At 35.6% G+C, this 24,027-nt stretch overlaps 1 protein-coding gene across 7 annotated transcripts in view; it reads right to left on the reverse strand.

Moving 5' to 3' along the window:
* Positions 1-1,679: 1,679 nt before the first annotated feature.
* The window catches only part of MARK3 (microtubule affinity regulating kinase 3), a 128,362-nt gene continuing 106,014 nt past the window's right edge, over positions 1,680-24,027 (reverse strand). For 4 of the 7 annotated variants that reach the window (XM_020971220.2, XM_078150395.1, XM_020971215.2 and 1 more), the window contains 5 exons: positions 22,941-23,044; positions 9,683-9,940; positions 6,513-6,539; positions 4,855-4,899; positions 1,680-2,675 (listed from right to left, as the gene is read on the reverse strand). In XM_020971220.2, coding sequence (XP_020826879.1) covers positions 2,330-2,675; positions 4,855-4,899; positions 6,513-6,539; positions 9,683-9,940; positions 22,941-23,044 — 780 coding nt within the window. In that variant the 3' untranslated portion in view covers positions 1,680-2,329. The remainder of the gene's footprint in view (positions 2,676-4,854; positions 4,900-6,512; positions 6,540-9,682; positions 9,941-22,940; positions 23,045-24,027) is intronic. The other 3 variants (XM_020971216.2, XM_020971217.2, XM_020971218.2) reach the window with 3 other exon arrangements.

Genomic DNA, 24,027 nt, shown 5'->3' on the forward strand with positions numbered 1-24,027 from the left:
CTTTTTCTATATTTTCTTTGTCACTTTAAACAGACAAGCATGAAAGCAATATTATTCTACCTTATGAGAAACTGGACTTTTTAAAGAACTCTACTCTTCAATTTTGTTCCACAGAATGTGAATTATCTGAATTTCTTGGAAAGAATAATATATAATGGAGACCAGGATGTACCCAAACCTGTCAGCTAAATGCTTTGTACATTTTGTTTCATTTAATCATGGAAAACTTCTGAAGAATATCTAAGGAGATGAAGTTAAAATGTTGGGATAATTTCCAGGGTGATAATTTTAATGAAGTCCAAACTGCTATTCCTATGTAGTTTGTTTTGCTGAATCATGGAACTTATGGCAGAAGTGCTTCCTGTGTCCTGCCCGCTGCTGACATGGTACACCATAAGGACTTGAATACTCTAAAGTATTACCAAATCCTGTGAAACAAAAGTGCGCATACACACACACACACACACGCACACACATGCAAAGGGGAATTAGTCAGTAGATAGAAAAAAACTTATAGAACATATGGCAGAAAGAAATCTATCTAGAAATTGTGTTCTAGAATGGATCATTTTCAATACTTCCCATTTTCCACATAAATGGAAAGATATGTACTCCTCTCTGTGTGGCCACCTAACATTTTCTAAAAGTGACAAAGAAAAAATAAGAGGAGGAAGGAAGTAAGACCTAAAAGGGTGCTGTATACACACTGGGTTTCATTATGTAACCTTGAGTGTGAGGGAGAAAATATAAGTCCAACTAAAGCTCGGAAATGAAAGGCAATTGACATAAAGCATCTATTGTCTCTAGCAAGATTTCTTCTTGAAGGTAGGCTTGAAAGCTACTGTTATTTAGAGCAATGTGAAAGGGTTCTTATGGATCATTTTGTTTCATATTCTTGCCCTCCTCTCTCCCTCATTTTGCAAATGAAGAAACTGAAGCCCAGAGGGGAAATAACTGTGACCCTTTGGTGTTTCTTTAAGTAGAAAAAAAAAATTTTCTCCCAGGGAACTTTTTTTTTAAAAATTCTGAATGAATCAACAATTTTCCTATCAAGAGGCTATAATCACAAACTGACAGCTGAATTAATCATACCCTCTTATATAACCATGCAGGAAGTGGAAAAAGGCTGTAAGCCTGACACATGCAACAAACCACAAAGAATAAGAAAATTTCATACTTCACTGAAAACAAATCTAATGAAGTCTCAGATTAGGCAGCTCTTTACATATGGGTCCTAGCTAGAAATAAGACAGTCAAGCTGTTCTATACATCTCATTCCTTTCTCACATCACTTCTCACTATAATTTCCCTCTGAAAAAAAGGTGCCAGGTTAAAAAACACTGCCCTCCCATCCCCCTACCCCCTGCAATTCTGAGGATGCACGGAAGAAAGTTCAGTCTTGCATAAATTTAATACTCAACATACAGAGGGGTAGTTTGAGGCACTTTAGCTGATGGATGAGAAAATATATAAACATACTCCGCAATAACACCTTGCTAATGCTCGACTAAATGCCCATTAATACTGTTTCTAGGGTCCTTAGGTAAACCATTGTTGCCCAAGGAGAAAGACAAAGGACCCTATTAATAATGTTAGGTGGGATATGTTTATACACTTCAGTTTTTTTTTTTTATACCAAGTTTTAAATACAGTACTAGGAGACATAATGCAAAACTCTATTGAGGAAAAGTGATTTTTTTAATGATCTCATGAGATCTACTTGGGAAGGAAAAAAACCAACACATAAGCAATGTTCACAACTGTAAATTCAAACCCTTTGTACTTTTTTTTTAAAAGAAAAAAAGAAAACCCCACAGTAGCAAACTGCAAACCCGCGCTAACTGTAATCCTATGCTGATTTTTTATATTAAGTGAAAGTTTCCTCCTTGGCTACATCCATTTTTAGCACCAAAATGATCTTCCAAAGAGGTATTGGTACAGCTTGGGATGTTGGTGTAAGGACTTGTTTACATATATAATACTTTAAACTTATATACTATAAACACATACTATACACTCTCACAGCCACACAAATGGGAGGCATATTTCAATGGATATATTCTGTAGACTGTTAAGAGACCTCAGAACAATGTAAATAAAATGATGGGGTAAATATTTTACAGAATAGGCAACTTTAATGCTGCAGTGCACTTAGAAAAAAAAAGTCCAACTCTTTCTCCTGCCTGAGCAGCTCATTTTCATATACATATTTTTAATACCATGATTCTGAAGATGCAGAAGTTATTGCCTAAATATTATTCTATACATTTCCATAAGTGTTCAGGAAAACACTTGAAATTGGTACTTAATTTACAACATAATTACTTTGTTACAGCTTTAACTCATTGGCAATTTTGGAAGCAATGTTTTTAAAAGCTATGGATGTTCCTGATATCCGCTTGAAGCGGACGCCATTCAGTGACAGTCTTGGCAGTTTGCACACTTCCATTTCCCACTGTACAAGGTTTTCTGCGTGCCCGTCTCCGTGGACACAAAAGAGCAAGAACCGCTCTCTCTGTTCATAGTCACAGTTATTGGCATCCAAGACTTTTCGAATTTCTCTCATCATGTCATTGGGATCCATGGAACTGGTGGTTTTCATGCTCCAGGTAAACCTCAGGGAGCGGGGCTTTGCTTCCTTGTTTTCTTCCTTGTGCTCAGCTGACACGTTGCGACTGAAATGCACAGGGGGAAGGTTTATTTTTAACTCCATAGGAAAACCAACATTATCTACTTTGGTTAGTGAAGCAAATGGCACATTAAACATGTTATGTTTAACAATACATACATACCATTTTTCCTAATAGTTTCCTACAGGATAAAGATAATACTGTGGGTTTGGTCATTTGCTCCTTCATCAAGGAGCACCTATTACAAGTAGCCACAAACACCTTTTTAAAAAATTCATTATGTAATTAAAACGCTATCTGGCCAGTAAATCTGCATCAATTTCATACTTGTTTATTTTTGACCTGCTGCTTTAAGGAAACACTTTATGAACCTTAAAGTGCTATAAATCTGAGTTATTATTCCTTTCAATTTTATTAGCTTTAATTCTCACTTAGAATTTTTCCACAAAAAATCTGAAAAGCCAAGAAAAAAAAATATAAAAAAAGAGAAAAAAGGAGACAAAACAGCACTGCCTGGAATCCTTTGAATTTTCATGGATGATTAGGGAGACTAAAGCAGATATTTTCTGTTTTTGACATTGCACAGTTAAAATCCAGTCTCTTATATACTCCCTAATTTAGGAAACCTACAAAATGGTTTTGAGAATAGCTTGGGGAGAATATATATTTTTACAGATAATAAGATTATTTTTCCTTCTATACATTTACAATTCGATCATTATTGTAGGAAAAAAAATTATTCCTTTCTTGTGCTTAAAAATATCCTCTTCCTCCAGATAAAAAAAATCTAGATCATATTTCATTAGAAGGGATCTAAGGATAATTTTCTTGGATGAAGATAGCACTGAGAAAATGGGAAAGTAAAGGTGGTATTCTGGGACTCTATCATATTCAGTAAACAACTGTTCATTTTTGTCTCCATTTCTTTAATGGTTACAAATGAGAATATATATTTCTAACTCCCAAGCAATTTTGATATTCTTAGATTATATTATCTATAGCTGCTAATAATTAAAAGTCATCGAAACACAAACTCTATGTCATATAAATATAATAATGTAAATATCCAAGTTTTTAGGAATGTCTAGGATATTGAAAATGCTAAATAAGGCAATGTTTTACAGGAAGAAAAATGCGGAGTGACCTACCTACTTTTCCCTCCTACAAAATCCAATATTCAACTTTTTGTCAGAGATCTGAGGACAGATGAGGAAACAGAGGCCCAGAGAGGTCAAGTGCCTTTATCAAGGTCATGAGGCAGTAATCTGAATGGCTGAGATCTGAATTCAAGTCTGAGTCTTATGCTCTTTCTACTAGTGTATAGCACACACTGAAACTTTATAGTGTACTGACTTGCAAATTCTGATACTGGAATGTCTTGTTTCAGCTAAGTCTTTTGAGCTGTGGGGACCTTAGGGACCATATCACATACCCATGCACCCTAGGAGGCTATTCTATGTACAAAATAAGTGTTCATTAAATTTTTGTTGAATGGATAGAAATTAAAACACACACACAAAATCAATCAATCCAATGAGATACACTAAATAAAGGTATCACTGAAGAGTGAGAGATACGTTCCTCTCTCATCACCTCATTATACTTTCTACTACTAATATAACTGGAAAATTGCCCAGTTCTAACAATGTAGAAGTCAATGAATCAAATAAGAATTTGTGCAATGCTACCTGTATGTATACATTCAATGACATTTTTCCAAAAAGAAAATATACAGATATTAACATTTCATTAACCTGTTTTCATCACATAGGAAAGTGGTTTGGGGACACTGAATGAAAATAGTGGTAAATCTAGCATATTTCTTCTCTTGACTCTTATAACAGACCGCCCATTTGGGAAGATGACAATACACATAAACATTTATAACAAAATAAGGCATACTGTTATATGAAATTATCAGGGAGGGTATCTGGAGCTTCATTAGCTATGTTAAGATGATGGGTAGGTGTCATATCAAATCAGCACCCCCATGTAGTTGATTAAAGTAATTAAAATCTCACTAGAAATAAATACACTTTGTATTTTAAGGTACCAACAGCAAGCACATGCTTTGACTAAAGCTAAAACAGACTCAAAATAGCAACTATATTAAACATCTATTAATAGCTTATTAATGTGGTAGACAAGATTCAACTAATATATTATCTTTACTACACAAATGCAAAAATTAAGTAAAATTTTAAATAAAAATGATTCCCCTCACCTTGAACCCTCATATCTCCCGTTCCTCTCATATTCAGTTGGGAGCCTCAAGGAAAAGAATGCAGAAGCATAGAGAAGTGGGGAAAAAGAAGAGAAATCTTACACTAGTGCACAACTACCTATATATGATGCTCAAGAAATTATTTTTTAAAAAAAAGATATCAGATTTATGATTATAAGTAATATTTTTCCAAATTCTTACCCTTTTCCCATTTTGATTATATAATGATTAGGTAGAATTTCAAGTGAATATCTAACAATATACTTGGAGGACAGATGACTAATGACACACATGAAAATGTGTATATTGAATATAAACATTCTTAGGGCCAATGTGAACTTGAAAGTATGAATGATAATATGTTGATTCTGACTTTTTAAACTCTCTTCCAAAATAATGAGTGGGCTTCTGACAGCAAGAGGGTATAATTTCAGGTTCAGACTCTTTGTAAATTCATTTTTCTTCTAATAAAGGGAAATTTGGCAGCTTTTAAGTTAATTTCCCATGATGGGCAATTAGCAGTCAATTTACAATAGAAGTGGTGAATTTCTAGTAATAATAAAGCAGATATCCCACAGTCTGGTAAAAGAAACTTCATACTAGGTTCATTCGGTGAAATCTATGATTTTATATACACCAAAAAACATCATTCTAACCCTTTATAAGACAGTCGGAGAATTAATATTGTTGCTCTCAATGGTTCTCTACCCTCTGAGTGCTACCTCTGATGCACAGCTTTTATTTTATGTTTCAATGGTCGTCACCAAAACACATTTAAGCCAACTGATTAAAAAGTAATTTTACTCAAATCACACTGGATTTTAGTTACTTAACAATAAAAACATATAACGATTATTCACAGCAGTTTAAGGGATCTACATACACTACATGCCCTGAGATTAGAGAAAAGGTAAAGAATTAGCCTCATTTAATGGATGAGGAAACTGAGGCAGAAGTAACTGAGCAGCATATAATGATGGGAAGAACTTGGGTCATAAATGAAATTGCTTGATCCCCATCCACTAGAGAGAGCCTACTACTTTTGTTGATAAAAATCAAGTAATCAAAATGTTCAACTCCAAAGTATCTTAAATGTTGATGTTATACAGTTGTCTGTGTCTTAAGGTCTTCTAGGCTGACTACATTGTATCATAGCATTATCTGAATTTTGGGTCTGTTTCTAGTATAGGCATGTGGCCAATTTCACCATCATTCTGATTTTCAAGTTTTTCTGTTAATAAAACCCTCTAACAGAGAAACAGAAATTATGATTAACATAAACATCACTCACCTTTGGCATGCTAATGGCTATATAGCGATAGTTCATTAATGTTACTGAACATTTCATTCTCCAAAAAGAAGCATGCTAAGTGTATTAGTATAAAGATCAAATTATTCAGATGCTAATCATTCTACAAAAGAAAGAAAATGCACAGAGCATGCTTAGCCTCTTGTTACATGGGTGCCACAGGCCCTTATATTTTGGAAAGAGTTCATATGCTTCTTTCCATGTATTATATATATAAAATTTTAAAAGGAAACAAGTATTTAGTTCTCAGCAGAAATTTTAGTTTTAAGAGAAACCAGGGCTATAAAGCCAAACCTGAGGTTAATTGCAGAAGCCATTTGGGGATGGGGATGGAAATATAAAGTCCTACCTTTTGATAAACCTGAATGACATGTTTCTAAAAGAAATTAAGCCAAAAGCAAAATTAACCAAGGTGATTTGTACAAACTAAAATGAAAAAAAGTCCAGTCAATTAGAGACAACAAAAAACAATAAACAAAACAAAGTTCATTTTTTACTAACACATAATGAAACTGTTTCAAGATGTTGGCTGAAAAATGAGTCAATAATAGGTTTAACTGAATATCCGAGTTCTTAATTTGGGATTTTTTAGTGAAAAAGATCAACCTTGAGGCAGAAAACTGATTTTTTTTTGGGGGAAAAATGCCAGAAGCAATTAACAATTTTTTGTATAACTGCCTATTGAATTAAATTATGTAAAATCTTCACAGATATAGCAAATACTGTTTTTGAAAATTCAAGTTACATTAAGAAATGAAAGGGCATTTTTTTTAAGCAGATCAAGTCAGCTGTGATATACTCATAAATAAGACATACTACTCAAATTTATTTAAAGTATCTAAGTGACAAGCATCCCATGCTAAACTTTGAAACTACTAATAATCTGAAAATGTTACTATTAAATAGAAATATTTAGAAATAAATACTAAAAAATCAGCCAAATTAAAAAACTATGTCTTTTTATTATGTCCAATCTTAACACTACTCTGAGGTAGGGTAGGGGAGTGATGTATTTTCAAAACCAATGCAATCCAGTTTTTAGTTCTGAAATTGATATATTTGTTAATAATAAAATAGGGAGTTGTCACAAAATGGATTATTACATATTTTAAATGATTACTGATTTATTACACTGACAGTAGTTATATCCCATTTTAATCACTCTTAGAAAAAATAGGTCACAATTTCAGAGCTGAAAAGTACCTTGGAGGGTCAGATTTTTACTACAATTTTAATTTCCTTGTTGGGTTACCTTTGCTTTTTGGTCATTCAGGATCACTGACATAATTTCAGAAATGAACAATTTAGCAGTATTAACTAAAAGTACTAAGAAATTTTCTTTCCAGAGCCCTTTGTGTCTCTTGTATTCTACTTAACACACTGTACCTTATATTCATTTTACCTGTTAGGCTATCAGCCCACAAAGGGCTAGGATCGAAGCTTACTCATATTTGTATCCTGCACAATGCTGTGTGTGCTCAATAAAATAATCTCATAAAACAGAAAAAAAGAGGCAATGCTATAGTCTATTTCTTTGTTATACGGAGTTAAAAGTGATGGATGTTATACAGCCATATGAGTACTAAGTCACCAAAGACGGTCATTTAAAAAATAACTGTCACCTAAGATAAGCACGATTTACAGGTAAGGTGGCTCACAGCATTTAAAAAATAATTTTTCTCTCAAAACAGGAAGATCAAAAAGCACAAATAACTTAGGCTAGACTGAATCTGAGAAACTGGGCAGTGTTGCCAATGACCCTAAACTAGTCTAGGTTGCAAAAGCCAAACCTTTTAACACTAATATTCTCCTAGTGATAAAATATGGCTGTAACTCATGTAACACCTTGGCTGACTTCAAAAGAATCACAACTGCAGGTGACCCAAAGGGCAATGGAAAGACAAAATATGGGTGTGAGCAGGCTGCAGGATGTTACCAATGATAGTTATGTGTACAGAAAATTGAGTGCAGTTTCTTATTGGCTCATAACTCAAATATGCTTTGGTTCAGAACTGGCTCTATGTTTAAAGAGAAAGAAGTAGAGGTTAAGTGCCCTTCCCTAAGTTTGAGTCAATGATGACTCATGTAAAAAAAAATTCCCTAACTGGGACTTTAATATATGTCAGCTGTATTAATTAAAGAAAAGAGAGATTAATGTGGCTGTCACAGGGTATAGTGGAAGGAACGTTACTCTTGGAATCAGGAGATCTGGGTTACAATTCCTAATATTTACTAGCTGAGGAAATTTCCATTTCTTAATTTATAAAAGAAGGTTAGATTAGATGTTATCTAAGATCCCTTCCAAGTATGAATCCTATGACCTAAGTTTTGGATTGATGATCTAGACAAGCCATTGAAGGGACCTACAAGATTGCAGGATTCAGCACACATCTTCAACAATACAGGTCACATAAAAACAAAAGCAGTAATATAAGAGTCCAGGAGATGAAGCCTTGTCTAGAAGAGCAGACAAACAACACAACCTGTGCGGACAGTCCAACTTCCAGAGAAGCTTTGCATGAAAGTATACACTCATCAGCAGGCAAACCCAGTTTCAAAGAGGCCCCTCACTGGGGGAATCTTTTGAGGAGTGATTCTGAATTTACAGTGGCTTTCAGGTTTCCTAAATGCAGAAACTTTCACTGTCTGTTTGTGTAAAGGATCACAACCTCATCAATATAATTTTTTTATTTTTTCCTAAAGAGCTAGTATCCTCCAGACTAAATCACTGTAACAATAATAATAATAATAATAAAAAAATAAAGGATATGTATTATATACAAGTTGTTGTTTTCTTTTTTTTAGCAAAGCATAGCTCCAAACAGTTTCAACATTCGAACCTTAAGGAACCCAGTTATAAAATCATGGAATTTTAAAATTTGGCAAGGACTGAAGAGGCCATCTAGTCCAACCCATATCTGATTAGGAATTCCCTCCAAAATATCCCTGACAGTTTGTCTATTTTCTGCTTGAGCACTTCCAAGATGGGTAATATAACCTGTGCAAATAATAGATACTTTTGGATAGCTTTAGCTACAACTTGGCCGTTCTTCATATCAAGCCTTCAAAGTCTGCCACTGCAGACTCTGATCTTTCTATAATGACACTGGACTTCAAGGGCATTAAAGTCAATGCACAGGAAGCTTATACTTCACTAGAAAGGACACTGTACTGATTTTCTTCATTGTTGATTATTTACTGAGTATCATCAATACATACCAGATCAGCTATTCTGCTCAACTTTAGAAAATGACACATGAACATGTGGATCATAAAGAATATTTATTTAATAACACAGACACATCCCTAAATGCTAACAATTCCAAAAGGCTTTCAACCACCACATTTCTAAAAATTAATAAAGGCTAATAAGTAAGCTAATGAATATTCAAGATATACTGACTGGAAAAACAAGTTCAAGTGAGAAGCATTTGAACAGTGGCTTCATATAACACAGGAAAAGGCAACTTTTTCTACATCTGGTCAATTAAAAATGTCCCCAAACTCCACAGTACTTACCTTCTCGTGAGTTTTGATGTTAATTTGCTAAAAAGATTAGAGGAGCCCCTACTTCTGGTTTGGGAAAGTGGAGCTGCCTCATGTGACAAGCTGGGTGACGCCGGTGGGCCGTTGTAAGTTGCTGTTCGACGCTCCCGGGGCTGGCCATGGAAAGTGCTGCGACTGACAGTTCCTCTTGGGAAGCGAATTCGATCAGGAGTAGTTGCACTGCTGATACTATGTGTTGAAGCAACTGGAGTTCTCTGATCAGGAACAGTGCTGCAAAAGTAGAAAATCATAATAATTTTGACTACCTAGTCACAGTCTAACTTTATGACAAACAACTCATGGATATAAAGTTACAGTCACAATCACAACTTTTTGTACAAAGAAAAGAACCAGTTATAAAAAAACAATCCAGAACTGAGGGATATTGTACAAAAGAACTAGGAGAAAAAAGTAGGCCAGAAGTGAAGAGGGATTCAAGGGAACACTATAAAGAAACAAACCTTCAGGGTAACGTGGGAGAATTGTGCACACAGATTTTTCAGGGACAAGACTAATATAGGGAATTTCTGGGACAAAGAATGGCTAAACTAAAACTTCTTTCTGTTGCTTCCCCTCTCACAATGTGCCTACATGCAGAGAATCTTCCCAGTTAAAAATAATCCAACAGAAGAACACACAGGTGGAATTTAAAAATAAGCAACTGAAAAGTTTTTAAGCCCATAAAAAGTACCATTCCACATGCTGAAAGAACTGGGAAGGGAGTGAAGGAATTCCTTGTACCCAGACAACTATGCAGAAGGCACTGAAACACATACAGAGACTGAAATACATGAATGACACCACCAGACAAAGCGTAAAGAAAAGTATGGTGAGAAAGGACATTTTACAGACAGCTATAAAAGACTTTAGGACTCTAAAATCCACAGCACACAACTAAAGCAGTGGGTACACATTAGTATCACAAGGATTCTGTGAGTTTTTTTCTTACATATCCTTGAAGTTATCTCCTTCACTGTCTATTGGAGGTAACATCATCTTGGGCTGCCCCGAGGCTGACATGGACATCGACTTCTGATGTCTCAGCCGAATACAGGTAGAAGATGTGGTACAAATTGAGGCAGGACTAGCTGCATAAGCGAACATTTCTGTCAGGCTGTGGGGGGGGGGTTTGGGTTTAGGCAGAGGCAGAAACAACAGTATGATGGACCAATGACAAAAAAAAGCAACTACAGTTTAAAGCAAATACCTTCTTTCCCAAACCATTTCATTTCTGTCAAAGAAACAAAACCTTAATCATTAATTGCCATTGGGAAATTAGTGCATTTTGCTAATCCACAGTTCTAAAAAATAAGATTTTCCCAAGATTGTTAGCTTAAAAAGAAGACAGCCACTTCCACATTTCTAATGTTCACAGAAAGGTGTTTATATTAAAAAAAAAACAAACCAAAAACATTAGAGATCTGAAGTTTTGTTATAAAGTCCATTTTAATAAGATATCACAACCTGTTCTTCAAATAGACTTTAAATATATGCAAACATTAAAAAATGCCACTGTAAAATGGATTAGCAAATTATGAATATAATGGATCCCCACTTAAACTTTCATTCGACTTGCATTAAAATATCCTGTGTATGCAAATAATATAGTATTGAACTCTATTCTGAAACAATAGAAATCCCTGAACAAACTGAACAAGTGAACAAAATCAAATATTTATTAAATGCTTACTATGTGCCAGGCCCTGCTAGAGAAACAAAGACAAAAATAAAATCAACCCCTTTTCTAAATGAACTTGTATTTTATTGAGGAATGTTTTTCTAAGCATAGCACAATTAAAATTGAGAAGGCAGAGAGCAGTGAAAATCAGGAGGATCAGGGAAGGATTCATAGAAGAGGTGATAGCATCTGAGTTGAGCCTTGAAGAAGGACAAGGATTTGTGCCTTCTAAGACGCACAAATGAGGAAGAAATGCATTCTATGCATAAGAATACTATGTGAAGGTGGAGGCAGAAATGAATGAATGGGGGGCAGCTAGGTGGCGCAGTGGATAGAGCACTGGCCCTGGATTCAGGAGGACCCGAGTTCAAATCCGGCCACAGACACATAACACTTACTAGCTGTGTGACCCTGGGCAAGTCACTTAACCCCACTGCCTATTCCCTCTTCCCCCCCAAAATGAATGAAAAACCAAACATTTAAGTGTTTATTATGTGCAAAGCACTGTAAATACACCTCAAACTTCCTGAGAGGACTGATGTGAATTGCTGATTAAGTGAAGAGGAGTCAGACCAAGCAAGCTAATTATGCCCAATAAGGTTCGCATCACAAATGACTATAAGACTGCCATGCTTCACTGGTCAAAAATGAAACCACTAAAGGAAACAATTATCAGTGTGATTTCTCAGCATAGGCATAACTCAGTAACAATACCCTAACCATTTCCTCTCCTGCATTCCTCTCTTACATTAAAGTCATCTTCTGATGCTTCCACATAATGAGGAAAAAGTCCTTATGAAGTGAAAAGGTTCAAGAGTATTAGTCTGGTATGGGCTGCCTGAGGATCAGGCTGGGTACAGGATGATGAAATCTTTAGCCATATTATCTTTCCAGAGTCTGTAATAGATGTCAACTAAGGAATATTCACTGATGAAATTATAGGCCTAAAATATTGAACTAATGGCAATAACATAACTAAATTCAAGTCCCGGGTCCTCTTTCTGTTTCTCTCTATACTCTTTTCTTGATAATCTTATCAGTTCTCCCAGAACTCATTTATCATCTCTATCTAGATGACTACCAAAGATCTCTATAACCAGTCCTACTCTCTTTCCACCGCATTCCAATTCAACATCACCAACTACCTTTTGGATATTTTGAACTGAAAGTGCTCTAAGCACCTAAAACTCAACATGTCTAAAAGAGAATTCATTCTCTTTCTTCCTAAACTCTACCCTTCTTCCTCCCCCTTTTACTGTCAGGGATACTACTATCCTTTTATTCACCCAGGTTTGTAACCTCAATATCATCCTGACTCTTCATTCCCACTCACTGAACATATCCGTCTACCTGCTATATCTTATAATTTCTTTCTCCACATCACCTCTTATATGCCCCCTTCTTTTTATTCACATGGCCACCACTTTAGCTCAGGTCCTCATTACTTTTCTTATGTGCACTATTATAATAAATAGCTGCCTAACTGTTCTCTTGGGCTGCAAGTTTCTCTAAATCATCTACCAGAGTTTCTTAAACTTTTTCCACTTAAGACCCGTTTAGTGCTTCTTATACTGTGGGTTGTGACCCGAGGTCCAAAAATGTATGTTCTTCTCCAAACCTTGAGTTGATCACCTATCAATATGAGGGTAGCAAGTGTTTCATCAGCAAGTCCTTTGGAGATGTGATCAATGCCTTGAGCACAGGTTTTAAATCTTTTAAAGTTACTTTTCTTTACAATGTTACTGTCTTTGTGTAAACTGTTCTCCTGGCGCTGCTTACTTCCCTCTGTATCAGTTCAAACTACCAAGGAATCTTTGAAATGCTCTCACTTCGTTTATTATAACACAATAATGTTCTAATGCATTCATGTATCATAATTTGTTTAGTCATTTCTGCAATCATCAAACAGGCAATCTAAGATATTCTTTAGATTCTAGTTCTTTGCTTTTTTCCTTTTTTCTCCCCTCTTTAGGATCAGAAAGTTTGTTTTTGCTTGTACTATTTCCTCTCTGGCATTATCATCCCTCTTAAGCTAGTTCACCTACCCTTCATCCTGGATTGTTTCCTTTTCGAGTCTGATAATATTTTTACATCAAAATGTGCATTCAATTGTCCTTTGTCTGTTTCAGATTAAGAGTTAGGCTTTTCTGATGCCCACTTTCCCCACCCACTTCTCCATGTTTGTAGTCTTCTCATTCACCCTGATTATGAGAAATTAGCAAGTTTCACCCCATTCTTTCTTTTGTTCATACTAGTGTGTTGCTTTCACATTCCTTTTGAAAAAAAAATTTAGCATTTTATTTTCCCTCAGTTACATGTAAAAACAATTTTTAACATTCATTTTTAAAACTTTTGAGTTTAAATTCTCTCCCTCCCTACCCCCTTCCTCATTGAGAAGGCAAGCAATTCAAACAGGTTATACATGTGTAGTCACGTAAAACATTTCCATATGCTGCAAAAGAAAACAGAGTCGTTCCCCCCCCAAAAAAACTCAAGAAAAATAAAGTTAAAAAAAGTATATGTTTCAATCTGTATTCAGATACAATCAGTTCTCTCTTTGGGGAAGGGTAGAATTTTTCATCATAAGTCCTTCAGAGTTGTCGTGGATCATTGATTGCCAAGAATAGCTGTGTCATTCACAGCTGATCATCTTACAATATTGCTGTTACTTTGTACACAGTACATTTCACTTTGCATACATTCCTTTCTTTTTCCCTTTCCAATCCTCAGAACAGAACCAATACACCCCCAAGATATGTTTTCCTTATTTAACTCCCTCAATAACATGTGCAGTCATTAAGGATTTGAAAGGACACTTGTTTCTTCTCTCCATTAGAATGTTAGAACTATACCGTTATATATGCATTTCAAAGGTCCTACTTGGGTCTGGTCTTTTCACTAGAAATGCTTGAAAATTCTTTATTCCCATTAAAGGTTCATCCTTCCAGTCCCCTCTCCCTCAAACACTTTGCCTCTCCAGGATTACATACTATTTTGCAGGTCAGTTACTACTGTTTATAAGCTTGTATCTTTGATCTTTTAGTTTATCTTTTTTCAAGATCTACTCTCATTTATATTACAGACTTGGATCTTGGATAATCCTGACATTGCTTCCTGAACTGCTTTCTGGATGTTTACAGTATTTCTCTTCTTTAATACAGGAGCTTGGGATTCTGGCTGTGGCAATCCTGGGGCTTTTTCCTTTTGGAGTTCTTTTCAGGAAGTGATTGGAGTTTTTCTTTTGATATCAGACATCACATGTTTTCTTCTATTTTTAAATTATTTTGATTTTGTTCTAGTATCTCTGTTGTCTCATGGAGCCACTGATTTCTTTGGCATATTCTAGGTTTTTGGGAGTCCATTTCTGGGGTAAAGTTTGCCGCTTTCTCTTCTGAGCTATTTATTCTCATTCCTTCTCAAGGACTTCTATTTCATTTTTAATCTCCTGTATTTTTTCTAGGTATCCGTATAGTCCTTTTATAGAAAATCCTTTTGAGTCTTTGTTTGCTGTTGTTATGGAGTTATACTCTCTCCTTTTGAAGGATCTCTAGATCTATGATAATTTCTGATAACGGCTGGTGTGTTCTTTGATTTACCTGGGGCTCTGTGACAACATATGGCTCTACTTCTTGCTATACTTTTGGTAGGGTAGTTGGACCTGCTTGTTTTCACCCAGGGTCATCTGGGTTCCCTACAATGAGCTCCACTTCAGGTGGTTTAGGCACCCCCTCTCTCCCATCTTTAAGGTTCAGAGTACTAGATCTTCAGGGCAGAGTGTGATCTTTGGGTTTATCAAACACTAGATTACTAAGGTCATTTACTACCGTGTCTTGCATATCCAAATCTATTCCACTGATCCACCACTCTATTTCTTAGCCAGTACCAGATAGTTTCTATGATTACTGCTTTATAATACAGTTTAAGATCTGGTACAGCTATGGCCTCTCACTTCTGGCACTTATCTAGTATAAATCAAGATTAACAAATGAGAAATAGTATTTTGGGAGGTACAACAATAGACAGGAAACAATGCAGTTTAATGGAAAGAACATCAGGTTGGGAAGAAACCTGTGTTCTAATGCTGATTCACAACTTATATGTTAGCAAATCAATACCTCTCTGGGTTGCAACAAAGAAAATTACTCACATTTCTACAGCAACTAATGGGTTACAAAGAAGTGATTTGTAAGATAATTTGTGATTAAGAAAATTATGAAAATATATCTGAAATAGTATGTACTGAAACTGAGCTAACAGTCTCAAGAAGACTCTAGTCTTAAAAAATGTATTTCTGTCTTAGGGGGTTAATTAATATACATTACCTTAATAGATAGATATGTGTTAACTTAGACACTTCTAGCAAGTAGCTAATGTTTTTCTGGGCTCTGAATGAACTACCATATATTCATTATATATGTGGAATTCCAGAATGTGATCATTTTCTTAGTGACTAATTAATAATTTTTACACCAGGTCTAAGTTTACTTAGGAAAAAAACAAGAAAAAGATATTGTTCTGAGTTTTGAACTGAAGTATAATTGTCTGAATTATCATTAAGACAATGCCCTACCATTTGACAGAAATGTGAAGAGTCACTCAAAGGGAGGACAGGTGGATGCTATAGGTGGATGTCTGTGCCTGCGAAGGCTGAGAAGACAGCCATAAAGTAATGGTAGGATCCTCTTGACTCAGTTTCCCCATTGTATTATTTCCTTTTTGAATAGGCCTTCTTCCCATCTGGTTAATACTGAGCCTGGCTATGATACCCTGTGAATAATGTGAAATTTTGCTGCATATTTGGCTGTTCCAAATAGTTAACCATGACTTTTACAAGCAAAGAGAACTAAGGATGCTTTATCCTGTTATCCTTGGGTTAAATCACTCTGTGCCCTCAGGCTTAGGCCTGGATAAGACCATGTCCCTCCTTCCTTTCATAGCAAATCTCTCTAATCATGGCAGGCAAAACTGTAATTAAAAAAATAAGTACAATATAACAACAAGTTGTTACAGTGCTCCAGCACCTCTGAATTACTATAGAGGGATGCAAGTATAAGGTACCTTATTAGGTAGCCTACTCTGAAGTTTTTCCTATAGCTCTGTTTATAAGATAACTTCATAAAGTCTGAACTGGTTTTTCCCGCATAAGCTAATTACTGGAAAGTTAATTTGATTAGATTTTATCAGGCTTTACTAAAATATACTTAGTCTTATCATTAGCACACTTCAGCAACATTACCTACAGAATCTCCACAAGAAACCTGGAACACAGATAACAGCTGAAGTGGAATGAGGGGCATCCTGACTGAAGTTGGGAAAAGTCACTTGGGGAATGGCTGAAGAGGATATGCACAGATGCTTGACAGACACACAGGAAGTGCTTGCCAGAGACCTGAAGGAACAGATCATGGATACTGCCAAAGGACTTGATATCCCTAAAGCTACAAATATATAGGATTTCTTTATTCATCCTATTGTAATTTTGCCTGCTATAGATCTGTATATCATTTCTGATAGGATTGACACTTTGGGAATTGTTAGAAAATTATGAGATTATAAAGAGTCTCAAAAGGGGAAAATGGAAGGGCTGAATTTTTGTGTATGACTAAAGAGAATGCTGTAATAAGGGAAAATAATTCATTCTGACCCATTCTGTTGCAAAACAGAAGGGAAGATGGTAGAGAAAAGACAGAGACTTGCCTACATACTCCCAAATTCCTCTCCAAAAAACTTTTAAATAATGCCTCAAAACAAATTTTGGAGTGGCAGAGCCTACAAAAGGAGGGGTAAAAGAATTTTCTAGCCCAAGACAACTTAGAAGGTGGACAGAAAAGATCTGCCACACTGGGATGAGACTGGAATGCAGTCAGTTTGCCTGGAAGGTGACAATCAGTGGTGGCTTCTGAAGTCCTCAGCCCACAGACAGTAAAGGGATCAGGGAATTACAGAGGTCCTTTTGCTGGCACTGCGGGCAGGACTTGGTCGCACTGCTCACATTCGAATCCAGGCTGCTGTCTCTGAGTAAAAGAGGAACACTAGCACATCAGTGGCCACAAGGGAGTGGGGGGCCCTGGTCACAATTCCAGGGTGGAAGAGAGTACTGGTGGCTGCTCACAGAACAAAGCATAGGCCAATGGTAGTAAACACACTTCTCCTTAGATCATACCACCTTGGAAGAACTGAACACTTAGCAGATCCCCAGAACTAGCTCTGAAAACAGCTGCACAAAAAGCTTGGAGCTTGGAACAGTGGCCCTTCTACGTCAGGAGCAGAGTCCAAGTTAAGAGTCAAGAAATAGGTTGGAAATATGAGCAAACAACAAAAAAAGGTCCTGCCTATAAAAAGTTACTATGATGACAGGAAAGATCAAAAGACAAACTCAGAAGAAAACAACAAAGTCAAAACCGCTACATGCAAAGCCCCAAACAAAAATGTGAATGAGCTCAAAAAGGACTATAAAAATCAAGGAAAAACTGATAAAAGAAAGAAAATCATAAAAAAAAAAGCCAACAGCTTGGTAAAGGAGGCACACGCACACACACACAGAAAAATTGTGAAGAAAATAGTACCTTAAAAAAAGAGAATAGGGGGCAGCTAGGTGGTGCAGCGGACAGAGCACCAGCACTGGAATCAGGAGGACCTGAGTTTAAATCCAGTCTCAGACACATAACACTCACTAGCTGTGTGACTCTGGGCAAGTCACTTAACCTCAATGCTTCAAAAGAGAGAGAATACTTTAAAAAGCAGAACTGGCCAAATGGAAAAAGATGTACAAAAATTCACTGAAGAAAAGAACTTCTTAAAAATCAGAATTGGTTACGTGGAAAAGAAGGTACAAAAGCTCCCTGAAGAAAATAATTCCTTAAAATCAGAACTGGGAAAGCAAAAGCTAATGACTCCATTAGACATCAAGATACAATAAAACAAAATCAAAAGAATGAAAAAAAAATAGAAGGCAATGTGAAATATTTCACTGGAAAAACAGCTGACCTAGAAAATAGATCCAGGAGAGATAATTTAAGAATTACTGGACTACCTGAATGCCACGATCAAAAAAAGCAACCAGACATCATCTTTCAAGAAATTATCAAGGAAAACCATGCTGATATACTACAACCAGAGGGTAAAATGAAAACTGAAAGAATCCACTGATCACCTCCTGAAAAAAAATCTCAAAATGAAAACTCTCTAGTAGTATATCAACTCACTGACAAAGATGTTGTATTCAGAGTATTTACAGTTAAAGTAATTCTTAGAGATGCTTTAAAAACTGAGTAACTCTTACTATTCTTTCTCTCTGTCGGCCACTCCATAACAAGGAAGCAAAAGGAGGCCTACAGAGGACTGAAGGCCATTTTGTATTTGTTTGTTTCTTATATTAGTTGCCATGGTAGCTAATCTACTAGTGATAAACCCTTTTTAATTTGGGTTGGTCCACAGACAGCTTTAGTCTGTTTTTTTTTCCCCCAGTTTGGTAGTACCTGCAATTTGTGCTCTTACAGCACAGCATACAAACACTCAAGGTAACCCCCATGCCATGATCAGACAAAGAAGTACGACTTTTGTGAAGTCTCACTCCACATATAAATGCCCCAAAGATCAGAATTTTTGGTAGAAAACTACAGTTACTACAAATTTTGTAAACCCAAAATGTCAACTGGAATTCTCTGTGCTATTTGATTAATAGACATCGTACATCTATTTTAGAAGCAATAAAGAAAATATAAATTGTGGGGCAGCTAGGTGGCGCAGGGGATACAACACTGGCCCTGAAGTCAGGAGGACCTGAGTTCAAATCTGGCCTCAGACCAAACACTTGACACTTACTAGCTCTGTGACCCTGGGCAAGTCACTTAACCCCAATCACCTTAAAAAAAATTGCTTCTTCATAATTATGGCTTTGGGTGATATTTTTAAAAAGCCTAATTTTCTGAACCCACACATAATAAGATAATGTAAAAACCATCAGAATACCTGAAAGCCACGTCTAATAAGAGCCTGGATACATCATATGAAATCATGAAAGAAAACTGTTCATCTCTATTAGAACTAGAGGGCAAAGCAAAAATAAAAGCTACCAATCACCTTCTGAAACCTGAAAATGAAAACTCTGAGGAATGCCTCAGGAATATGTACTGACTAGTCTTGCAGACTACTATAGCAGCAACTTCTTACAGGACTTAAAGCAAAAAGTTTTATTTGATTAATGATGATAGTCTTCTGGGTAGATCTATAGAGGTAGATAAAATATCTTAAATGGCAAATAGGATCTAGATTACTTCCAACATCACAATAAATAAGGTGAGAAGTAGTAACAAGGCAGAATCCAGATGGTGGAGTGAAAGTTAGCATTTTTGCCCCGTTCACCCAACATACCTCCTCAACAGCTTAGAAAATACATGTACAAAATTCTTATCAGAAAAGGCAAGAAAAAATGAGAGTGAGTGGTTTTTTCCAATCCAGGAAAGTTTAGGAAAATAGAGGTCTGCAGACACTGGGGTGGGAGCTGGTTAGGAACGCAGTGTAGTGGCAGCAAAGACAAGGGCTGATGGGGAACATTCTAGTTCTATCACCTGTTGCCCAGTTCTGGGTCACAGTTCCAGGACAAAGAGTAGTATTCAAGAGGAAGAGAGGCCCTACTTTTGGAAAAAATTCCAAAAACTTAGTTGTGTAGCTCTGAGTTGAAGATTAGAGGGGCCAACTAGAAGTGGCCAAATGGTAAAAAAGGTCAAAAACAAAACAAAACAAAAACAAAAATGAAAAAAAACACCAACCCAACTTATTGAGGAAAATAACTCCTTAAAAATTAGAACTGGCCAAATGGAAGCTAACGATTCTGTAAGACATCAAGAAATAATAAAGCAAAGTGAAAAGCTTAAAAAAATAGAGGAAAATGTGACCTATCTCCTAAGAAAAACAACTGCCATGGAAAATAGATTGAGGAGAGATAATTTGATAATTATTTGACTAGCTGAAAAGCCATGGACAGAAAAAGAGCCTGGACATCACATTTCAAGAAATTATAAAGGAAAACTGCCCCGATATCTTAGAAGCAGAGGACAAAGTAGAAATCCCAAAAGGAAACTCCAAAGAATCTTGTAGCCAAAATCCAAAGCTCCCAGGCCAAGGAAAAATATTGGAAGCAGCCAGAAAAAATAAAAAAAACCTGAGAAGCAACAATCAGGATCACACAAGATTTAGCAGTTGTCACCATAAAGGCATAGAGGGCTTGGACTATGATATTCCAGAGAGCAAAGGATCTAGGATTACAGCCAAAAATAACCTATCTAGCAAAGCTAAGTATAATGTTACAAGGGGAAAAAAAATTAACGAAAATTTCCAGCATTCCTGATGAAAATACCAGAGCTGAAAAGAAAATGTGACCCTCAAACATAGCACTCGAGAGAAGTATAAAAAGGTAAATATGAGAGAGAATTTAAAAGGGACTCAACAAGGTTAAAAAGTTTACATTCTTATATAGGGAGAGGATACATATAATTTCTAAGACATTTTTAATCACTAGGGCTCTTAAAGAGAGCCACTCTCCAAATGATGTTGGAAGATTTTTTTTTTTGTCACGGCAGTAATAATGGCAATAAAGAACAAACAACATTTTTGGTTGCTTCACTAACGTAGTATTTGATAATCTCATTGTGGTGTAAAGGTGTCCCTAAGTTCCTGAAAGACATTACAGGGAAGTATAAGCTTTTGCAAATTCTATCAACTAGAAAAACTCTCAGCATTGCCCCATCAATAGCTTGTGTCTGTAGTCTAAGGCACAACCTAGAGAAAGGATTATTACTACAAAACCTGCCACTAGATGATGAATTTTTCAGTCACAGAAACTCATGAAGGCTGTCTGCTAAAGTTTGGAGGGATTGCAATCTGTGTTGGGAAACAACGTACATGCTATACAAATGAAATGGCATCTTTGGAAATTCTGATGTGAGTTTCTGTAATTAGAGATGTAGGAAAGAGTCAGGGACACACAAAAATAAGTAATAGCTGTATTTATAAGAGATTGTAAGTATATAAGATGCTCTGTATGCATTATCTCATTTGACCATTCTAACAATCCTGGCAACAAGATTAGCTTCTGAAAATTTGACATATGTGTTGGACATACTACTTCACATACTACAGTACTACAGATACATTTCTACTTCCATGTTACTTCAACTAGTGTGAAATTTGGGGATCAGAGCCTGACAGGAAAAAGAGGATGATGATAAAACAGTTGTTTTAAGGACAGAAGAAGAAGGGTATTAGATTAAGATTTCAGTTACTAAGAAGTTTATTGAATGTAGAAAAAAAGTTAAGTTTTTGAAATGAAACAAAAACATCAGACAAATATAATTAATTAATCCCAGCAAAGAAGAACAAGCAACACATTTGTAGTTAAACATAAGAATTAGATATAACTGAAGAGAATTCAAGTAATAAAAAAGACAAAGTTACAGTATACCTGATAGCAATTAGCTAGAAGCATGCTGTCATAAGATACATTTCATTTGTATCTACGTTTTCTGGGTCATTTACTTGGCATTTCACAAATAAATATTTCATTTTTATTTAGACTTCTATGACTTCAATTTTGGTGCTTTTCCAAAAAGGGCTGTAAATGAGTACTTGGCATGCTGGAAAGTATATGCTCATCTCCTAATATACTTGGAGACTCCCTTCTAAATTGCTCTTTACATTAGTTCCTATTCTCACCCTTCTCAAGAATAATTAATTTGTTTAATCTGTATTCCTTTAACCATCCATATTCACTCAGTTTGCATATCACCTTCTAAATTTAAGCTTTTAAAAAAAATTTGAAAGTTATTTTAACTGTTGGGTACTTGGCACTTCAAGAAAGGATCAACATCTTAAGGACAGGAATCTCCTTCTCCAAGATATCTGCGCAGAAGTCAGAATAAAAAAGTGCCCAATAGATGTTTATTCCCATTACTTTAAAATCCTCAAAATCCCATAAGGATTCAAAAGAATTCAAAAAGAATTGTTCAGATTTCAAAGATGAAATCATTTCAGTATACAATTTGAATATATATCAAAATACTTGTATGTGGACTGAACATGTTCTCCAGTCACTCTCAATTACCCTCTAGAACAAATTTAGTTTTGACCTTTGACTTCAAAGCTTTCTGGCTTATTATCCTCACATTACCTATAAGGTCACAGTTCCCACTCCATCTTAATTCTCCAACATGACCTAATAGTAGTGCCCTTACTCTTCTGCCTGTGGGTCTTTGTCACTATTGCCTAAAATAGATGGAAATAAAAATGTTCTCCCTGTACCACAACCCAGTTTCTTCTTATGGAATTAGTCCATTTAACTGAATTGTCAACAATCTACTTTTTATAACTGACGACCTTAACTATGAAAGGAATTTACAACCCTGCAGTTTCTATGATTAAGTACAGTGATAGACTAGGAGCCACTTGTTTTTTACTTATCACAAAGAGGAAAGAAAAATACACACACATAATACGATTTTAGGCAAAAAACGATGAGACATTCACACTTCCTTGCTAGAAGTGTAAGCTTCATACCTGTTTTCTTTGCCATTCTGAATAACCGAATGTCTATCTGCAGTAGTCCTTTCACTACAAACATAAGTATTTCGTCTTGTCATCCCACCAGATGTTGAATTATTCTAAAAGTTAAGAACAGCATTTATTTTCTTACAAAGAAAAGCTCAATTTATTAATGCAGAGTTTATTTCTTTTGTTGTTCACTACAATATGATGCCCTCAACAGCACACTCCAAATGCTACAGAATTATCTTTCTCAGAGTTAACTGTTCAGCAAACAATATAAAACAGAAGAATAAATGAAAACCTGTTCATAAAAATCAGGGCTACTCTGAATCTTTAAAGAAAATCTTAAGAAAAGAAAATTTAAAGAAAATAAGCTATTAAAAGTAAAGCCAAAAAGAATTGTGAAACATGAATAACAAACTTATAATTAAATATATTTAAAGATAATGTAAAATCAACTATTTCTTAAGTAATTGAGAACCACAGACTGGAGGGAAAATTTAAGATCACACAGTCCAATTTCTTCATTTTACACATCAGGAAACTGAGACCCAGAGAGGGGTCACAAAATACTTCAAAAGAGTATTACTAATTTCCTTTATTGAACAATATTTGTCCATTATTATTACCCCGCTGAAAAGTGCTCTCAACAATTTACACATGGAACCCAAAAATCATCCCAGGTAATACAATGTAATATAACTTGTAAAAGCCACAATCATCAATGAATACTCTTGAATTATTGAAAAAAGGAGGAAAACAACTTATCTGATGCTATGCGTACTTAAGCAGGAAGGTTTTGAATGTAACTTTCTAACGATTGAAAGGTGAATAGGAGAAATAAAAATAATGCTCAATTTTCTCTCTCTACAAAGAATTACATATGAAGAGTCAACTCTGTCATGGAAGCATTTTCAAGACAACTGGAAAGTATGAAAGAAGGCAGTCAGTAAGTATAACCAGGAAAGTTTTCTTTAAGTCACTGCTTCTCTCTAAGATTTACTTTCCACATCCATAAAATGAGGGAATTGGATTAGATATTTTCTAAGGACCTTTCCAACTATAATAGTCAATGAAAATTCTTAAACTTTTGTGACTA

This window comes from Phascolarctos cinereus, unplaced genomic scaffold, assembly GCF_003287225.1.
Source record: "Phascolarctos cinereus isolate Bilbo 61053 unplaced genomic scaffold, phaCin_HiC Scaffold_2;HRSCAF=192, whole genome shotgun sequence".
NCBI lineage: Eukaryota > Metazoa > Chordata > Mammalia > Diprotodontia > Phascolarctidae > Phascolarctos > Phascolarctos cinereus.